The following is a 17,078-nucleotide window of genomic DNA, read 5'->3' on the forward strand; positions in this document are numbered from 1 at the left end:
GAAAACTTCAGGGTTCGTCTCCGAGAGGCCAGTAGGAGAGGGCTTCAGGATGTCTGTACCTGGAAGTTTCGCGGTGCTCCGTGTTTTGTGGTTGCTATCAGTGTTTGGCACGGTGCTCCCGCTGGACGGCGGCATGCTGTTTCCCCGGGAGTCCTCCTCCAGGGAGGTGAAGGAGCTGAACGGGCTGTGGGATTTCAGGGCTGACGGGTCCCCCAACAGGAACGAGGGCTTCGAGAAGGCTTGGTACAAACGTCGGCTGGCAGAGGTGAGCGGGAACGGAGGTGATTGCAGGTCAGATGAAATAAATCAGCCCACTTTGTTTTACTGTTGACAGGAATACAACGGTCACATACAGTAATGCGCACATTTTACTCTCTGTAAACAAGAACCTTTAAACATCCTGCAATTATGTAGTTATACCAAAAAATAATCGTAAATAAAAGCTACTTGGAATGCGATAAAACGTGTTAACACAAATACAAGAAAGCCTACATAAACTTTTTGGGTTGACTCATTCATACATTTAGCTAGGAACTGGGTGTTCAAAACTAAGTTACGAAGCCCGGGTGGAAAGTCTCATGACCACTGCGAACTGAAGCTTTCGTGCATCCTCAGTTTGGATAGGTGGCTTTCCTGCTGCTGGAACAAGCCTGGTAAACTCCCAGAAAGCCCAAAAGTCGTTATCGGCAGCAACCACAGCAGAGCTCAGTAATGTTTGCTCTAAGAACACATGATCCACTGGATGTGTTGTTTATCCACAGCTTTACATTAGCAAAAATTGCTTTTTATACCTGCAACAAATGTGCTGTGCACACTTGTTGTGCTATGTGATAGCACACATGTTGCTATCACATCAAGTTTGAAAAGGTAACTTATAGAAAACTAAACAAGAAAGAAAGAAAGAAAGAAAGAAAGAAAGAAAGAAAGAAAGAAAAAGCTTTAGAAATAACAAATTTAGACATTGTTACTTGATTTTCATTTATTCATCATCATTTTGCATAACCATAATTGGAAGCATTCAATTAACTTCACTTAAGTTACCTTCAAAGTAGATGACATCTAAATCCACAAAAATATGAGGTTATAACAATGAACATAGCAGTGTTTTTGCAATATATAATTTATTTTATAAAGTGGTTCATTATGCATTGCATCGAATTATTAAGCAACTGAAACCACCTCACATATGTTAACGCAACAGAAGGGGAAATGATATTTGCTGAAACATGCTGATCATTAGTCACAGCCTGCTGTTTTTAACAGTCTCAAAGTTTTTCTTGCTATGCTGCATGAAGATTTTTCAAAACCAAAACATGTTGATCATAATTGATAGTCTGGCATATTAAGTAGAATTAGAGCTGTGCAAGGCCTTTATGTGTCATTGTTTCACAGAATACCATTATCAATTCATGGCAATAGCAAAAAAAAAAGTGGCCAGTCACTTTGGAGATTATTGTCACTGTTTTGAAACAGTTATCAGACTGTTTCAAAACAGTGACACAATTCTCACATGATCGCTTTAAATGTTTCCGTGTTTCACAAAGCCTTGCTTTAAACGAAGCACAAATGTTTACATTCCTGTCAGATTGTCTTGTTTTGAGGTCTTTAGAGGCATTTATTGCAGAAAATATTCACAATTTCACAAGGAAAAATAAACAACATGAGAACTTTGTGGGGATAGGTTAATTGAAAAATCTAAATTGCCCATAGGTGTGAATGCGGGAGTGAATGTGAGTGCGAATGGTTGTCTGTCCCTATGTGTTAGCCCTGCGACAGACTGGCGACCTGTCCAGGGTGTACCCCGCCTCTCGCCCTATGACAGCTGGGATAGGCTCCAGCACCCCCCGCGACCCTGAAAAAGGATAAGCGGAAGCGAATGGATGGATGGAGAACAAAGGTCAAAACCTTACATTATAAATATTTGGCAGATGTACACGAAGGGGGCTAACCATGAATTCAGAGAATCAAAATTAAGTCAAATACATAAACATGTGTATTGCCTACTTTCAAATGGCTGCTACAGGTATCCCTGTAAAGTCCTGTCTTCTCTTTGTTGTTTTATATTCTTTAGACCGGCCCAGTGATTGAAATGCCAGTTCCTGCTAGCTACAATGACATCACACAGGACCCCACACTAAGAGATTTCATTGGCTGGGTGTGGTATGAGCGAGAGGTGTTCGTGCCGGCCCGCTGGATCTCCAATGAGGGAACAAGAGTGGTTCTTAGAGTGGGAAGTGCTCACTATTACTCAATAGTGGTGAGTATCATGATAATTGTAAAAATATTTATTTATTATTATTTATTTTTACAAACATATTAATTATTATTTTATTAATTATTAATGATATTTATTTGAAAATGATCCAAAAACATACATAATGAAACACTTTCTTGGAAAATATATACTTATTTTAAGAAAGCTAGGACACCAGCATCTGTATTTCTTGATATAAGGTCTGAACTGTTGAAAAGTTTGTTTGTTGCTTGGTAATGCAACAAATGTTTTCAGTAGATGACAAGTCTGGGCTGCAGGCAGGCTAGTTTAGAACCTAAACTCAATAAAACTGTTGATTCAGGCTGTTGTAATACATGCAGACTGTGGTTTGCCATCATTTGCTTAAATAAGGAAGAAATGTATTTTTTCAAAATACATCCTTGCTTCATTGTAAATGAGATTGTGTGTCACTAAATTGTAGCTCATGTAAAACGGTGATCATCCTCTGTTGCAGTGGGTGAATGGAGAGAAAGTGACAGAGCATGAAGGTGGCCATCTTCCTTTTGAGGCAGAGATTAGTAGTTTAATCCGCAGGGACCCAACGAAGCCATGCAGAATCACCATTGCTGTAAACAACACTCTAACTTTGGAGACTCTTCCTCCAGGCACCATCCAGTACATGAATGACCGTACCAGGTACCCTCATTCTTTGGTTCATATTTTTAACTTTATTGCCACCCTTTAAAACTTTAAGCTGATGCGTCAGTGAGAATGTAGATGATGTGAAGACTGTGTTTGGTCTGCAGGTATCCTGATGGTTTTTTTGTGCAAAACATCTACTTTGATTTCTTCAACTATGCTGGGATACATCGTCCTGTACTGTTGTATACTACTCCTAAGGTGTATGTGGATGACATCATAGTGGAGACCAACTTCATGGATAACACTGGTAAATTCATTTCAAATTTCCTTACTAGCACCAAAGAATATATGAGCAGGTAAACTGATGGACAACCCCAATTCTTAAAGTGTTGTAACAATGTGTTAATGAAAACCAAATGCAATGATTTGCAAATCTAACAAAAACATATGTTATTCAGAGACTACAGAAAACTCATTAAATATTTAAACTGAGACATTTGACTATTTCATGACAAATATTGGTTCATTTTGAATTTGAGGTTGGAAAATAAGTGGTACTCAAAAGAAACCAATGAATGAATATTACAACTAATTAGGTTAACTGGCAACAAGTGAGTAACATGAAGAGCATCTTAGAGAGGTAGAGTTTCTCAGAAGTAAAGCTAGGTAGAAGTTTGCCAGTCTGCAAAAAAACTGTTTAACCCATTCACTCAGTGAAGCATCGGGCAGGCACTAATCAGGCGCCCGGGGCAGTGTGTAGGGACGGTAACTTGCTCAGGGGTACCTCAGTGTAGCCGTTCAGTGGATTCAAACCCCCGACCTTCCAATCATGGGGCGACCACGCTGCCTACTGAGCTATCCCTGCCCCTAAAACCTTGCTCTCTCCAGCTAGCTCTTCCAGCTGAACCAGGGGAACACTGAGTCATTTCCAGGCCAGATGACAGATATATTTTCTCCAGCATGTGCTGAGTATACTCCGTGACCTCCTCCCAGTAAGACATGTCCAGTATACCTCCATAGTTTTACAGCATGTTTTGTAAATTACCACATTTTGTTCGACATCCTCCTCGTGAAATCCAAACAACACTAAGTCAAATTCCCTGCTCATCTGAAACTTACACTGTTTCCATATTTTTCCCTATCTGGTAGTGTATAAACATGCATGCTCAACCCAGTGTGCCAGGTAGAAAAGTTTCCAGTTGGGATTAATGATGCATTCGCAGCGTGTGGGAGGAAAAAAAAACTCAGATTGAATGGCATGCAGACAGCTTAATATTGCCATGGCCATTTATACTTGATGGTTACGATAAAGCCATTTTAACCATAGTAGGTGGGAAAAACTCTCGATATATCGAGTGTATTCGATATATTGCTCAGCTCTACTTCATGCTCGGCTATGAATAGCTACAGTGCTACCACCACCTGATAAAGTCGAGAGGACCACAACATCTACAAAAAGAGATTTTAAGGTCATTAAGTTTGAGGCCTTCTGCCACCTGGGTTGAAATTGGGTCCATAAAAACTTTGAACAGAATCATTAGTAAAGGATAGCCCTGGCAAAGTCCAACGCCCACTGGAGATGAGTCTGACTTATTGCCGGAAATGCAGGCCAAGCTCTTGCTGTAGTTGCACGAGAACTAAATGACTCATAACAAAAGGCCAGAAACCCCACTTACCCCAGCAGCACGGCCCACAGAATAGCCTGAGAGGCACAGTCGAATGCCTTCTTCAAGTCCACAAAACACATGTAGACTGGATGGCTAAACTCCCACACACATTTAAATATCCTTAAAAATATAAAGAACTGGTCCAGTGTTCTGTGACCAGGACAAAAACCACATTGTTCCTCTTGAATCTGAGGTTCGACTAATGTACGAACTCTACTTTTCGGTACTCTGGAATAGATCTTCTCAGGGAGGCGTTTGATTCCCTTGTAATTGGAGCACACCCTCCGAGTCCCTTCTTAAATGTGGGAACCACCATCCCAGTCTGGAGAGGCACTGCCCCAGATCTTGACATGATGTTGCAGAGGCGTGTCAACCAAGTCAGCCATACAACATCTAGAGACTTCAGGAAATCAGGACCAATCTCATACTACCAAGGGGCACTGTCACCAAAGAGTTATATTACCTCAGTGACCTTACCCCAGTGATGGGCGAGTGATCCTCAGACCCTACGTCCTCTACAGAAGAGGTGACAGTGGGATTAAGGAGGTACCTGAAGTATACCTGACTATATCCTCAGTTAAAGTCAGTAGTATCACGCTGCACTATAGACCATGTGAGTAGAGCACACCTTTCCCCTCCTAAAACACTTGATGGTTTGACAGAATCACTTTGAGGCAGTCTGAAAGTCTTTTTCGTTACTGAACTCCTCACACCCAAGTTTTTGCTTCAGCCACCTCTTGAGCCATGTCTGCTTGGCCTGCCGGTACCCATCTGCTGCCACCAAAGTGCCACAGGCTAACCAAGTCTTCTACAGCTTGATGGCTCCCTTCACCTCTGGTGTCCACCACTGGCTCAGGGATTACCACCACAACCGTCATCAACCACTTTGCACCTGCAAATGGATGCTGCATCCTTGAGACTAAAGAGGAGAGGGACAGTCTGGATTCTTATCTGGACTCAATTCAAAAGTCTGCATCTCTGAACAAATGAGGGTGCATCATTTTGATTTCCAAAATCACAGATTTTACAAATTAGTACATTCTGTTTTTATTTACATGTTACACAGCATCCCATTTTTTGGGGGGGGAACTGTACAAAAACATAGTGAATAGTAATAGTAATTAATACAATACAGATTGAATGTGCTGTTACTATTTATCAGACATTGCTGTTTCTTCTGGATTCTAGGTCTTGTTAGATACAAAGTATCTGTTCAAGGTGCTGCAACAGCCACCCTGAAGGTTACTCTGATGGACAAAGATGGCCACTGTGTGGCCTCCTCTAACACACCATCTGGCGTACTCAAAGTTGTAGATGTGAAGCTGTGGTGGCCGTACTTGATGCACGAGAATCCAGGTTACCTTTATTCTATGGAGGTAAGACAACATGCTCGCAGGCATAGAGGTGTGTTTCTGCAGTGTGATGTGGTTTGACAATATGGCCATTAGATTTTGAAGGCTCATTAAGTGGGTTTTTTAAGAAGTAATAATCTTTTATTAATTGGTTAAACTGTGATTTTTACACTGTACTATATACCATGAGGAAAAACGGAAACCAGGGTTTTGACTTATCCAGGTTACTTCAGGGTTAACCCTGGGTTTTCTGTGCCATGATGGTTCACTTTTTACAGGGACACACTGTCAAGGTGTGTGAAGGTACCTTCAAATTAGATATCAACAGGTAAGAAGTTGCCACCTGTTTACCAATCAATTCTCTACAAAATAACGCCCCTGTTCCTGGAAGATCCTTCAGACCTCTTCAGGGAGAGTAGGGTCTAAAGTTTGTTTGTTTTTGCTTTTTTTATTTGGATCTAATGTCTTTGTCTTAGAAGCAACTTTAATCTTTGATTTTTTTTAATTTATTGTTCTATAAACGTTAGCCTAATATGCGAGTTTCACTTTCAGTTCAACTGGAAATGCCACGTTTTCCCTGATTCTTTTATTCACAGCATGTTTTAAGTGCATTATAGATTCTCTGCTGGGGGAATACTTTTTATATTTGCAGCTTGTTAAGCTGTACCTTAAACTGTGTATTGCATTGTCACAAGAATGTGCGTGTATTAACCTTGTGATTTAGAAAATATATAAATATTATGATACTTGATACTAATCTGCTGCTAAACCTCTCTTATACTGGAAAATTGTACTACTAGCAATCACAACACACACCAAGAATACCTGTTCAGTAAATTAAATATATTTCACTTTAACATGAAATGCTTATTCTAATGTAATGTTAGCTTATTCTTATGCTAATATTAGTAAGCTTCTCAGCAACCATCCTAACATTTTAGTCGGTGTCTTGTTGACATAAACATAATAACATTTTAAATAAATGATGTGCTGTCATGTCTGTTTGAAAACAGTTTGTTTAATTACGTGGGATCGTAATTTTGTTTTGATATCAAATTGGCTACAGAGAATTGCACAGTTCTACTGGTATTGGTGCCAACTGCTACATTTCTGGTGACATCATGTCTGCTGAAGAAGATATAAAGAACAACATTTCTACCATTTGTACTTTAACCTCTAGGTCCACCTAATAGCAGTCAGTGAGACATCAACATATGAGGATGTGTATACTCTGCCAGTCGGCATCCGCACAGTCAACGTTACCAAGACCCAGTTCCTCATTAACAACAAGCCGTTTTATTTCCATGGTGTCAATAAACATGAGGACTCTGATGTGAGTACCACTAGAGGGATGAAAATCCAGGAGGACTCTGTCTTATTTGTCTTTGAAGCAATGTGTCAACATTAACTTGAATCACAATTAAGGTAGACTTAATTTAATGACCTCATCTTTGTTTTCCTGGTTTTAATGTGTTGTAGATTCGAGGTAAAGGATTGGACTGGCCCCTAATTGTAAAGGACTTTAACTTAATTAAGTGGTTGGGAGCCAACTCGTTCCGTACCAGCCACTACCCCTATGCTGAGGAGATCCTGCAGATGTGTGACCGTCATGGGATTGTGGTGATAGATGAGTGCCCAGGTGTGGGCATCAAAGACATGTAAGTGTCACCGAACACATCTCTGTAGCCTATGAGTATGTTTGAGGTCAACAGTGAGAAATTCTGTGTTACAATGTGTGAAGATATGGAGAAACTTACATATTGGTATGGCAATCCTGTGACTCAGCACAAGGGAGCACATCAACATCTATTTGTTCTAGTACATTTGGCTAGAAAAACTGTGAGAGTCCTGCTCCTACTGAGGCGGCTGATTACATCAAGCGTGTGTGAGCAACACAACACCAGCAACTTGTGCCAGGTGTAGGTCTATAGCAGGGAATGGTTGCTGTCTCTACTGAAAGGAGCTGTACCAGGACTGGGTCTGTTGGACCACATTCCAATTATAATTTATGGAATGAAGCTCAGCATTCAATGCTAAACTCTCCTCCATACTATTAACCCTAACTCCATGACACACATGGAAGTGAACTCTATATATGTTACCTGTACCTGTACCTTTAGTTAAACGACAACAGCAGGTGAAAGTCAAATCTAATCTTTCACATACATTTTATAGGCATGGGAGCCACCCAAGGATATGTAACCTCTCTTCTTTTCAGATTATGTATAGATAGTTGCAGGAAGCCGTATTTAAACAACTAGGTCAGCCATTTCCAAAGTGCTGCGGCCCACTTAAAATTTAGAAAATCCATCTGGAACCACCCAGTTCTTAAATCTTCACTCTAATCAAAATACAAGAGAAAGTTATGTTTATTTCCTTGAAATTTTGGTTCAAAAAACAAACACAAGTTGTCTGCTATAAATTGCTAATGCTACCCAGTCCTATACAAAGTGTTACGGCCAATATATTGCACAGTGTTTAGTGTTGCACAGCAAACACTAAAGTCTGCATATGATCCATCTGTAACTGGGACACAAACGTCAATACAAGAGCAGTAAAGTTAGGTCAGAGTAATCAGTAATGTCATAAACTAACCATCTTCTATTATCAGTTTTAATTCACTTTTTATATAAACAAATACATTTTATAAATATGTGACAGTACTTGTGAGTGACTTCAAACTAAATGCCTGTTATTACTTCCCACCTGCATTACCTTTGTGGCCACACTCTGGTAACCACTGAACTGGGTGATTAAGTTCCCTGATTTACAATATTTCTTAGCTTGTCAACCAAAGACCTGGATATATAAATTTACAAATGTGATAGAAAGGATTGTGCAGTGATTGGTGGGATTTAACCTTTTTAATAAAAATAAGGAAAAAGGTTAAGGTCCTATTAGAGCTGCCACAAACGATTATTTTGATAGTCGACTAGTCACCGATTATTTTTGCGATTAGTCGACTAATCAGATCATGCATCCATTGGACGTAAAACGTACAGCTTATTGCACCAGCATGCATCTGCTCTTATATAACTATCAGCTTTAAGTGTTTAAAGTTTGTGCTAACTAAAAATAAAGACAAGATGATAGTTTATTAAATTTTAATGAAATTTGCAGATTGTTTCGGTGAAGTTTAATAAACTCCTTGCTATCTAAAATATAACGGGACACCGGAGTATATTCTCGAGCATCTCACACTTCTGATAACCAGTTGTCTGCTTGACGTTTATTCAGCTGTGTAAAAACTATAACTTTAATCTCAGTCAAAACGATTTACTCAGGAACAAATAAAATACTAAAAAAAAAGAGAAACAATAACATTTTTAAGTTATCTTTTTTTATGTTATCTAAGTGACTTATGTATGTTTAACCTGAGTAGCGAAAGACGGCGGTGGGTTTGAAAACGATTTGCCGGGAGTCCGGTGTTCTCACGGGCTCTAGTGAGCCTTTCCCCCGGCTAGCTATCGAGCTAGTGGTTAACAGAAGTCTCCGAAAACGTCGGAGCGCTTTTGAAAATATGTGGTGTCTTGATAAACTGAGCAGATATTTGAGGTTTACACAGTTACATTCTCGCCTGAAAATATGTTAAACGTTTATTTTGTGACCCAGAAAGAATAATAAGAGTAATATTAAAACTAACTAGCTGCCGCCATTGTTGGAAACTGAGCTGGGCTGCGCTATAAATTCTGGGACAGAGCTACTTCTTCTTCTTCGGGGTTTAACGGCAGCTGGTATCCTTGTACATGCAGTGCTGCCATCTTCTGTTTCAGTCCGTTATTACACTCTTAAATCCTACTACTTATTCCTGCGTCTTTTGTGATCTTACAAAGCTTCAAACGACGCGTCGACTATTAAATCAGTCGTCGACGATTTTGATAGTCGACGTAATCGTGACTAGTCGACTAATCGTGGCAGCCCTAGGTCCTATATTTGCTGGAGGTCATAGCCTAGTTCTATTTTGGAGAGAATCACATCTAAAGCTGGGTATACGGTGTATGATTTTTGGACCACAATGTGACCAGCCAATGTGTATGCAGCATGAAGTGACATATCATCCAACAAAGAACAAAATCTGGTTGAATTGTGGCAGCAGAAGCTTATTTGTAAGTTATGCGTATCTGCTAGCTACACAGTTCAGTGGGTCTAATCCAGGGATGGGGAACTCCAGGCCTCAAGGGCCGTTGTCCTGAAGGTTTTAGATATCACCCTGGGTAAACACACCTGACTCAAATGATTTGGTCATTACCAGGGCACTGGAAAACTTCAAGACATGTTGATGAGGTAATTTAGCCATATAAATAAACTGTGTTGAATCAAGGACACATCTAAAACCTGCAGGACACCGGCCCTTGAGGCCTGGAGTCTCCCCACCCCTGGTCTAATCATTCATTGTAAATAAATATCAAACTTGACATCAGACCTAAGATGATTAATGTCAAACATTTTAGCAAGTAATTAGATAATGAGAGAGCTAAAATTTAAGTTTGTTTAAGGGCCTGGCCAAGTTGCACAGCAAACACTAAAGTCTGCATAATGTAAATATGAATAAATAGAATACTAATACTAATCAATGTATTGAGAATAAGTGTGCCTATTTTATTACTTTTGCAGGGGGTCAATATGCACAACACGATTTCCATCTGAAGTTCAAATGAACAATTAAACAGAGTGCTTTAAGCTTATTTGCATATGTTGTAATTAACTTTGCGCACCCATACTGAGAAGCACAACAGTTGTGAGTTAGGTCTTCACTTCTTGCAGTGCTAGCTTTGTCTTGTGGTCTCTGTAGAGCCCAAAAGATGGATGGATCTGAGTCGTTAGTCTTTCAGCTCAGGCTGAGATGTATCTTTTGTGCCTTGCTGATAGTCGCAGTTTTGGAAACGCCTCTCTGTCACACCACTTGGTTGTCATGGACGAGCTTGTGCGCCGGGACAAGAACCATCCCTCTGTGGTCATGTGGTCGGTAGCCAATGAGCCCGCCTCAGAGATGCCTCCTGCTGAATTTTATTTCAAGTGAGTACAGGTTATTTTTCTTTTGAGGTGTAAAGCACTTATTATAGCCACTGTTCAAATAATCATCACTACACAATCAAGCAACATGATGCCAGATGGTTCAATTTGTTTTTAAACTGTAAATTTAAATGGTAATTCAAACATATGTTCTGTCATTCTGAAGGCCTAAGAGAATAAAATAGTTTCTTCAGATTAAACTGGTACTTGTGGCTGCTCTCCTATTTTACATGGGGTCACCACAGCAGATGGATGTGCTGAGGCTGGGACTGGGTTTATGCAACTCTTGATCAAGTTACCACTATACCATGGAGCCACCAATTACTTCAAATTAAAGACTAGTAGAAAATAAATGTTTGTCTGTCATTGATTATGTGACATTCTAACTATGCATCTGATAATCCTGGTGACTCCTCAGGTATAGCAACATCAACAACATTTGTTTTCCTTGCAGGACTTTGATAAAGCATACCAAAGCTCTGGACCATACCCGACCTGTCACCTACATCACAGACAGTAACTATGCCAGGGACAAAGGGGTGAGCTTCCACAGCCTTCACCTCACTATCAAGATTATATTAAACTAACAAAAGATGCACAGCACTTTGAGACCACCCTTGAGTAGCAATTTACAATTTAGCAACAAGCCTCCACCTGTGACCAAACCCCCCACCCCACGGGAATCCCTTAAAATCCATCCATGAAGGAATGGCTGTGCGAGTACACAAAGTTTTATGGAAATACATTTTGTAATTTTTTTTTCTAACAACAAATATGCTTTAAGCTTGTACATGAATGATAAAGGAAAGCTCAAGAAGGTGGAGTTTTCTTGTGGCCTTTAAAATATTTTAAAAAATATGTCGTCATCATGTTGAAGAATACCTCTAAAATATTTTAAATCTATTTTTTTTTTGCCCTCTAGGCTCCCTTTGTAGATGTTGTATGTGTAAACAGTTACTTCTCCTGGTACCATGATCCAGGCCACTTGGAGGTCATTCCTATTCAGCTCAACGCTCAGTTTGAGAACTGGTATGGAAAGTACAAGAAACCCATAATCCAGAGTGAATATGGAGCAGATGCACTTCCAGGGCTTCACATGGTGAGAATAAACTCACTCACTCAGTGACCTAGTCACCTGTCACTTCAGCATCTTTAACAAGTTTTACTGTCACTCTACAGGATCCACCCATGATGTTCACTGAGGAGTACCAGAATGCTCTCCTGCAGAGCTATCATGATGTGTTTGACCAGAAGAGGAAGCAGTATGTTATTGGTGAACTCATCTGGAACTTTGCAGACTTCATGACTGCACAAGGTACTGCAGCTTCAAAATAAAGCAACCTGTAGAACCACAACTGCTGTCATTTTTCCTGTTTCTACAGTACTGATAGTATACAGTATAGCCTATGTTTTGTCTAAAGATGAGAGCTCTTTTCCTCCTAGGTGATGGTTTATATCAGGAGATTAAAGGGGAAACTCAAAAGGAAATCTGGGCTATAAAACAAAATGGCAACATAGTCAAGTTTCTAGATCAACTGCTGTGGGAAAAAATGACCCCTCTTGACATTCTGCACACACCATTAGACACATACTACAACTACTGGATTCTACACACTGTCACTTTAACCACTTTAAATCCGCACTGCACAAGTTTTTGCACAAACTGTAAACTGTACCAAACAATTGTCTTAAATTATCTTAATATTTAATACTTATTATTATTATTTATTATTTTCTTCTGCACACTGTCTACGGGTAAATGTGGCTACACTGTTTATCTGTATATGAAAATAAAACTTGAAATATTGCAGCTTTATTCAGTCACCTTATTATATTCTGCCCTGTAACAATGATATTTTCAAATTGTCTGTCTACAGCAATCCATCGTGTGGTGGGGAACAAGAAGGGTATTTTTACCAGGCAAAGGCAGCCTAAAGCAGCAGCCTTCATCTTGAGGAAGAGGTACTGGAGACTGGCTAATGAGACGGGGAGACTGCCTCCTTGGACTAAATACCCCTGTTCACTCTGAAACTGTGTTGAAGGTAATCAGTCTAGGACATGCTCCGAACCTTTTAAGCAGTAATCTGAACAAATTCTGTGACATCCTGTTTGTAAAAATGCATGTGCATACTGAGCTTAACTATTTAACACTGATTATTTATTGCAGCAGTAGGGAACATATTATAGGACATTTAGACACTTTTGCTCATAGAAAACAGCCTTACCTATGGGACAGTCACATTTCTAAATGTAAACACAATCAGCTCTCCTTAGGACACCATTAACACTTCTGTCCATGGGTGCCTTAACATTCCTGCCCAGTTATAATGCCTCTGTGGGCCCAGTGGGTGAACTGTTGGGCCCCCAGGAGGGAATTCTGTGGGCACTCCACACTGGACTTGCCCATGTGGGGCCCAAAGAACTGTTTCTCTTTTGGGGAATTCTGTGGGCACTCTGTCGGCAACCCATAGTGGGCTTGCCAACTTGTGTGCTGTGTTGGTCTGCCCACAGTACCCCCACAATGTTTGCTGGGTGTTGAACACTTTGTTTGCTCCAGCTCTTTTACTAATATGTCTCTCTAACTTTTGTTTTGTTTTGGGTTTTTTCAGATTGATGCAGAAGTCACATCAAGTCCCATCATGGTGACATTCACCGCTGTAGGTGATCCACTACTTGATTCTGTGAGCACGGTAGCAGAACAGACTAATCTTCTGCTGTCGCTTCTGAGGATGCAGTATGATCAGTAGTCTCCTGCTCTGACTATTGTTCATCTAAAGTGACCTTGGAGTCATTTTCTATACGTTGAATGTTTCCCTGTGCTGCTCATTTAAATTCAAAGCCTGCTGCTAGTTCAGTCATGGTGATTAAGGAATGTGTTGGGTTTTTTTTGTTGTTGTTGTTTTTTTTTTTGTTTTTTTTTTAGGATAAAGAATGACCTCTAAGTTAAAAAAAAGGTTGTCTCTGAACCATCTTTGAACTCTAAGTACTTTAAAGCCTTGTATACACTGGAAGCAATTTGTTTGTCGCACATCGCTTTGAAGCTAAAGGCTATACGCTTTTGGACATTCCAGATTCAGTTTACCTAGGTGATCCCCTTTGACATCTGACCTTTTAGTAAATACAATCAGTGCTATTCTTCACTCTCATTGGTAGTTGCTCCAGTCACTAGCCTGAAAGTTCAGAAACGTTTTTCATAGGTGATAGCCTCTTTTTTTTTTTTTTTTTTTTGACCAAAGTCACTTGAAGTGAATATCGTTTACTTTCTGTGGTCTCTCATCACCACGTCACTGCAAATCGCTTTCAGTGTGTATGCAGCTTTACAAGTATTATCAGCCATTCCAGTCACTATGAAGTCACCCACACCAAATAAAGAATAAAAGCAAAGTTAGGCCTGTTTTACAATAAAGAAGAGCTAGTCTTTGCTATCTGATTGTGGTGATAACATTATTTTATTTTATTTCTGTTTTATTTTTGCTTCAAAAATCTTTCATTCAAGGCTAAGTACAGTGAAGATGCATCATCGGCATTGGATGGGACTTATATTGAGTACGCCTTGCTAGCACCAGGATGAACCCCTTTTTGCCTTCATAACTGCTTTTACTCTGTAACATAGAGTCAACAAGGCACTGGAAAGATTCCTCAGGCATTTGTCTGTTGCTCATCTATGATAAAAATCTACTATTCCACCACATACCAAAGGTGCTCTATTAGACTGAGACCTAGTAACTTTGGAGGTCATGTGAGTAAAGTGAACTCATTTTCATGCTCAAGAAAACCAGTTTGAAATTTGTGATTTGAGCTGTGTGACATGGCATAGTATCCTGCTGGCAGCAGACCTCATAAGATGGGTAAGACCGTGATCCTAAATGATTTTGAATGGACATGTTCAGTAACTGTACTCAGGTTGGTTATACCATTTTAAACTGTGCTCAATGGCACTTAAAGGCCACTTCATTAGATACAAGGTGTCATGTGTTTTTCTGTCCTGATACATAAAACTGCATAAATGAAAAAGGTTGTACTGAAAATGACTGTCTGGAAGAACATTCTCTTTCATGCAAGCAGATTCTCCTCTTACACTGCATGTTTAACCAGTGGGGTTCCACAAGGTTAAATTCTGGGTCCATTGTTATTCTCCTTTTACAAGCTTCCTTTAGCTGCTATCAATCAATCTTTTTCTGGCATTTCTTGTCATTTTTATGGCGGTGACATTCAACTGTTCAAGTCTTCAGTTTTACCAGCTGAATAGACTGTCCATCCTAGTTTGCTGTGATCAGACAGTGGATTAACATTTCTGAATAAAGTATCACACCAACTACAAAGCAGTTACTTGTGTGTTGTTAATGACTCGTGGTATCTTTTAAAAATTCTAAGTAAATGATTAACGAAATATTTAAATGCACATTTATTTTAAATAACAATTTACAAATGAAACTGAAAGGCGAGCAGTACCTGCAGATTGAAACAGGTCTCAGCTATCCCCACAACAGAAAAAGAAATGAGACAAAGCATAAAATGATACAAAGCATTTAAATATACATTGCAAGATACAAAAATAATCTGTTTGAGGTTTAGAAGATACTGAAATGTAAATAGGACCAGAGTGTGTGTGAGTGAGTGAGTGGGGGCGAATACCTCTAAGAGACAATGTGACACACTCAGCCACGGGGTACTTTCGATTTTACTATGCTATTAAATATAGTAATAATATTTTGAAATATGTAAATTAAAAACACAAATAGGTTTATCCCAAAACAACAGTCAGTATTTTATAGAGCTTCACAAACAGTTGTGAACCCCATAAACAAAGTGTCCAGCATACTTGTCCATCAAGGTCTTAAATAATCTTGTCTTAAAGACCTCATGGTATCTTATCACCAAATAAAGCATTTCACTCTCAGACTGCCTGCTTGCTTACATTTTCTAGGATATTTACAAGTAGAATGGGAGGCAAAGCCTTCAGCTTTCAGGTCCCTGTTGAACCAGCTGCCAGTTTGGATTTGGGAGACTGACACCCTCTCTAATCTTAGGATTAGGCTTAAAACTCTCTTTTTTAATAAGCCTTATAATTCATTCATTCATTCATTTTTATTTTGTTTCACACATGGTACAACAGTAATTATTTTCCTACACACAAACCTTCCTTTCAATTAAAATAACGCTGTATCCATGCATGAAAAGGATAAAGAAGAAGAATAAATTCTTATTAACACCTGCCCGCTATCTATAACAATGCAAGTAGGAACATTTTCATCTTCTTCATATTAATTTATCATTGTATTCTTATAGCACATTTTAAATTGATATGTATATTTGTACAACCCCTAAGATTATCATGGAGAGAATTCCACATTCTTATTCCTTTAACTGTTGGACACATTTGCCTTTGTGTGGTCAGAGCAAGCTGATGCTTAAAATAAAACTTCTTTCTACTGTCCCCATTTTCTGAACACAATGCGAACAATCTTTGTAACTTAAGAGGCAATGTTCTATTTTTTGCCCTAAACATAATTAAAAATGTCTGTAATTTCACTATATCTACTGGTTTTAATCATTTCGATTTTATAAACAAACTATTTGTGTGTTTAACATTATGCATAATTCATAGCGCTCTCTTGTGTAATATGCTAAAAAATAAATAAATTAGGCGAGGGAAAAGATCTACTTACTTTCCAGCCTCAGTAACTTTCACACAGTAACATCTGCTGTAATATTTACACCTCTGATGAAATATCACAAGTGTTAACCTTATTTTGATACCACAATTGTTTACACAGAGTTTGTAATTGCAGAGAAATACTCCATTTATTTGACGCATGTCATTTTTGAGCAGGAAGCTCAGAAAGCCCTTTGGGGCTTAACAGGTTAATTAGGCCTCTGATATTTATTTATGCTAATTTATAGTTAAGTTAATGAAAGAAAAATGAAAGCTTAGTCTACTGTTAGCATATTTATTTGAAAGGGCATTGTGTTACTTTGTGTTACTTTGTTTACATAGTAGGATATAGATCACAGTTCTTCATCAGTGCAGCATTTTCTGTAAACTCAGTAAAGGTCTGTGGCTGAATGTAGTGCAGTTAGCACCAGAGGGAGCAGCATGTCTAGATTTGAAATGTCAAATTTCCAAATGTTGCTCTGGATGGGAGACACTATTGATATTGTGAATGATTTAAAGACATGGTATAAACA

General features: G+C 39.1%; 1 protein-coding gene across 1 annotated transcript; it reads left to right on the forward strand.

Moving 5' to 3' along the window:
• Positions 1 to 15,207, forward strand: LOC134637773 (beta-glucuronidase-like). Its single transcript, XM_063488288.1, has 13 exons — positions 1 to 265; positions 2,072 to 2,257; positions 2,730 to 2,911; positions 3,022 to 3,164; positions 5,713 to 5,900; positions 7,057 to 7,209; positions 7,356 to 7,534; positions 10,746 to 10,892; positions 11,344 to 11,428; positions 11,812 to 11,988; positions 12,069 to 12,204; positions 12,767 to 12,931; positions 13,499 to 15,207. Exons 1-12 carry the CDS (start codon positions 50 to 52, stop codon positions 12,916 to 12,918), a joined length of 1,944 nt encoding a protein of 647 aa, XP_063344358.1. The 5' UTR covers positions 1 to 49; the 3' UTR covers positions 12,919 to 12,931; positions 13,499 to 15,207.
• The last annotated feature ends 1,871 nt before the right edge of the window (positions 15,208 to 17,078 follow it).

The sequence above is a fragment of the Pelmatolapia mariae genome, linkage group LG10_11 (assembly GCF_036321145.2).
Source record: "Pelmatolapia mariae isolate MD_Pm_ZW linkage group LG10_11, Pm_UMD_F_2, whole genome shotgun sequence".
NCBI lineage: Eukaryota > Metazoa > Chordata > Actinopteri > Cichliformes > Cichlidae > Pelmatolapia > Pelmatolapia mariae.

Coding starts and splice junctions, on each gene's coding strand:
- LOC134637773 (XM_063488288.1), top strand. CDS start 50: ATGTCTGTACCTGGAAGTTTCGCGGTGCTCCGTGTTTTGTGGTTGCTA. Junction 7,210..7,355: donor ATAAACATGAGGACTCTGAT/GTGAGTACCACT, acceptor AATGTGTTGTAG/ATTCGAGGTAAAGGATTGGA. Junction 11,429..11,811: donor ACTATGCCAGGGACAAAGGG/GTGAGCTTCCAC, acceptor TTTGCCCTCTAG/GCTCCCTTTGTAGATGTTGT.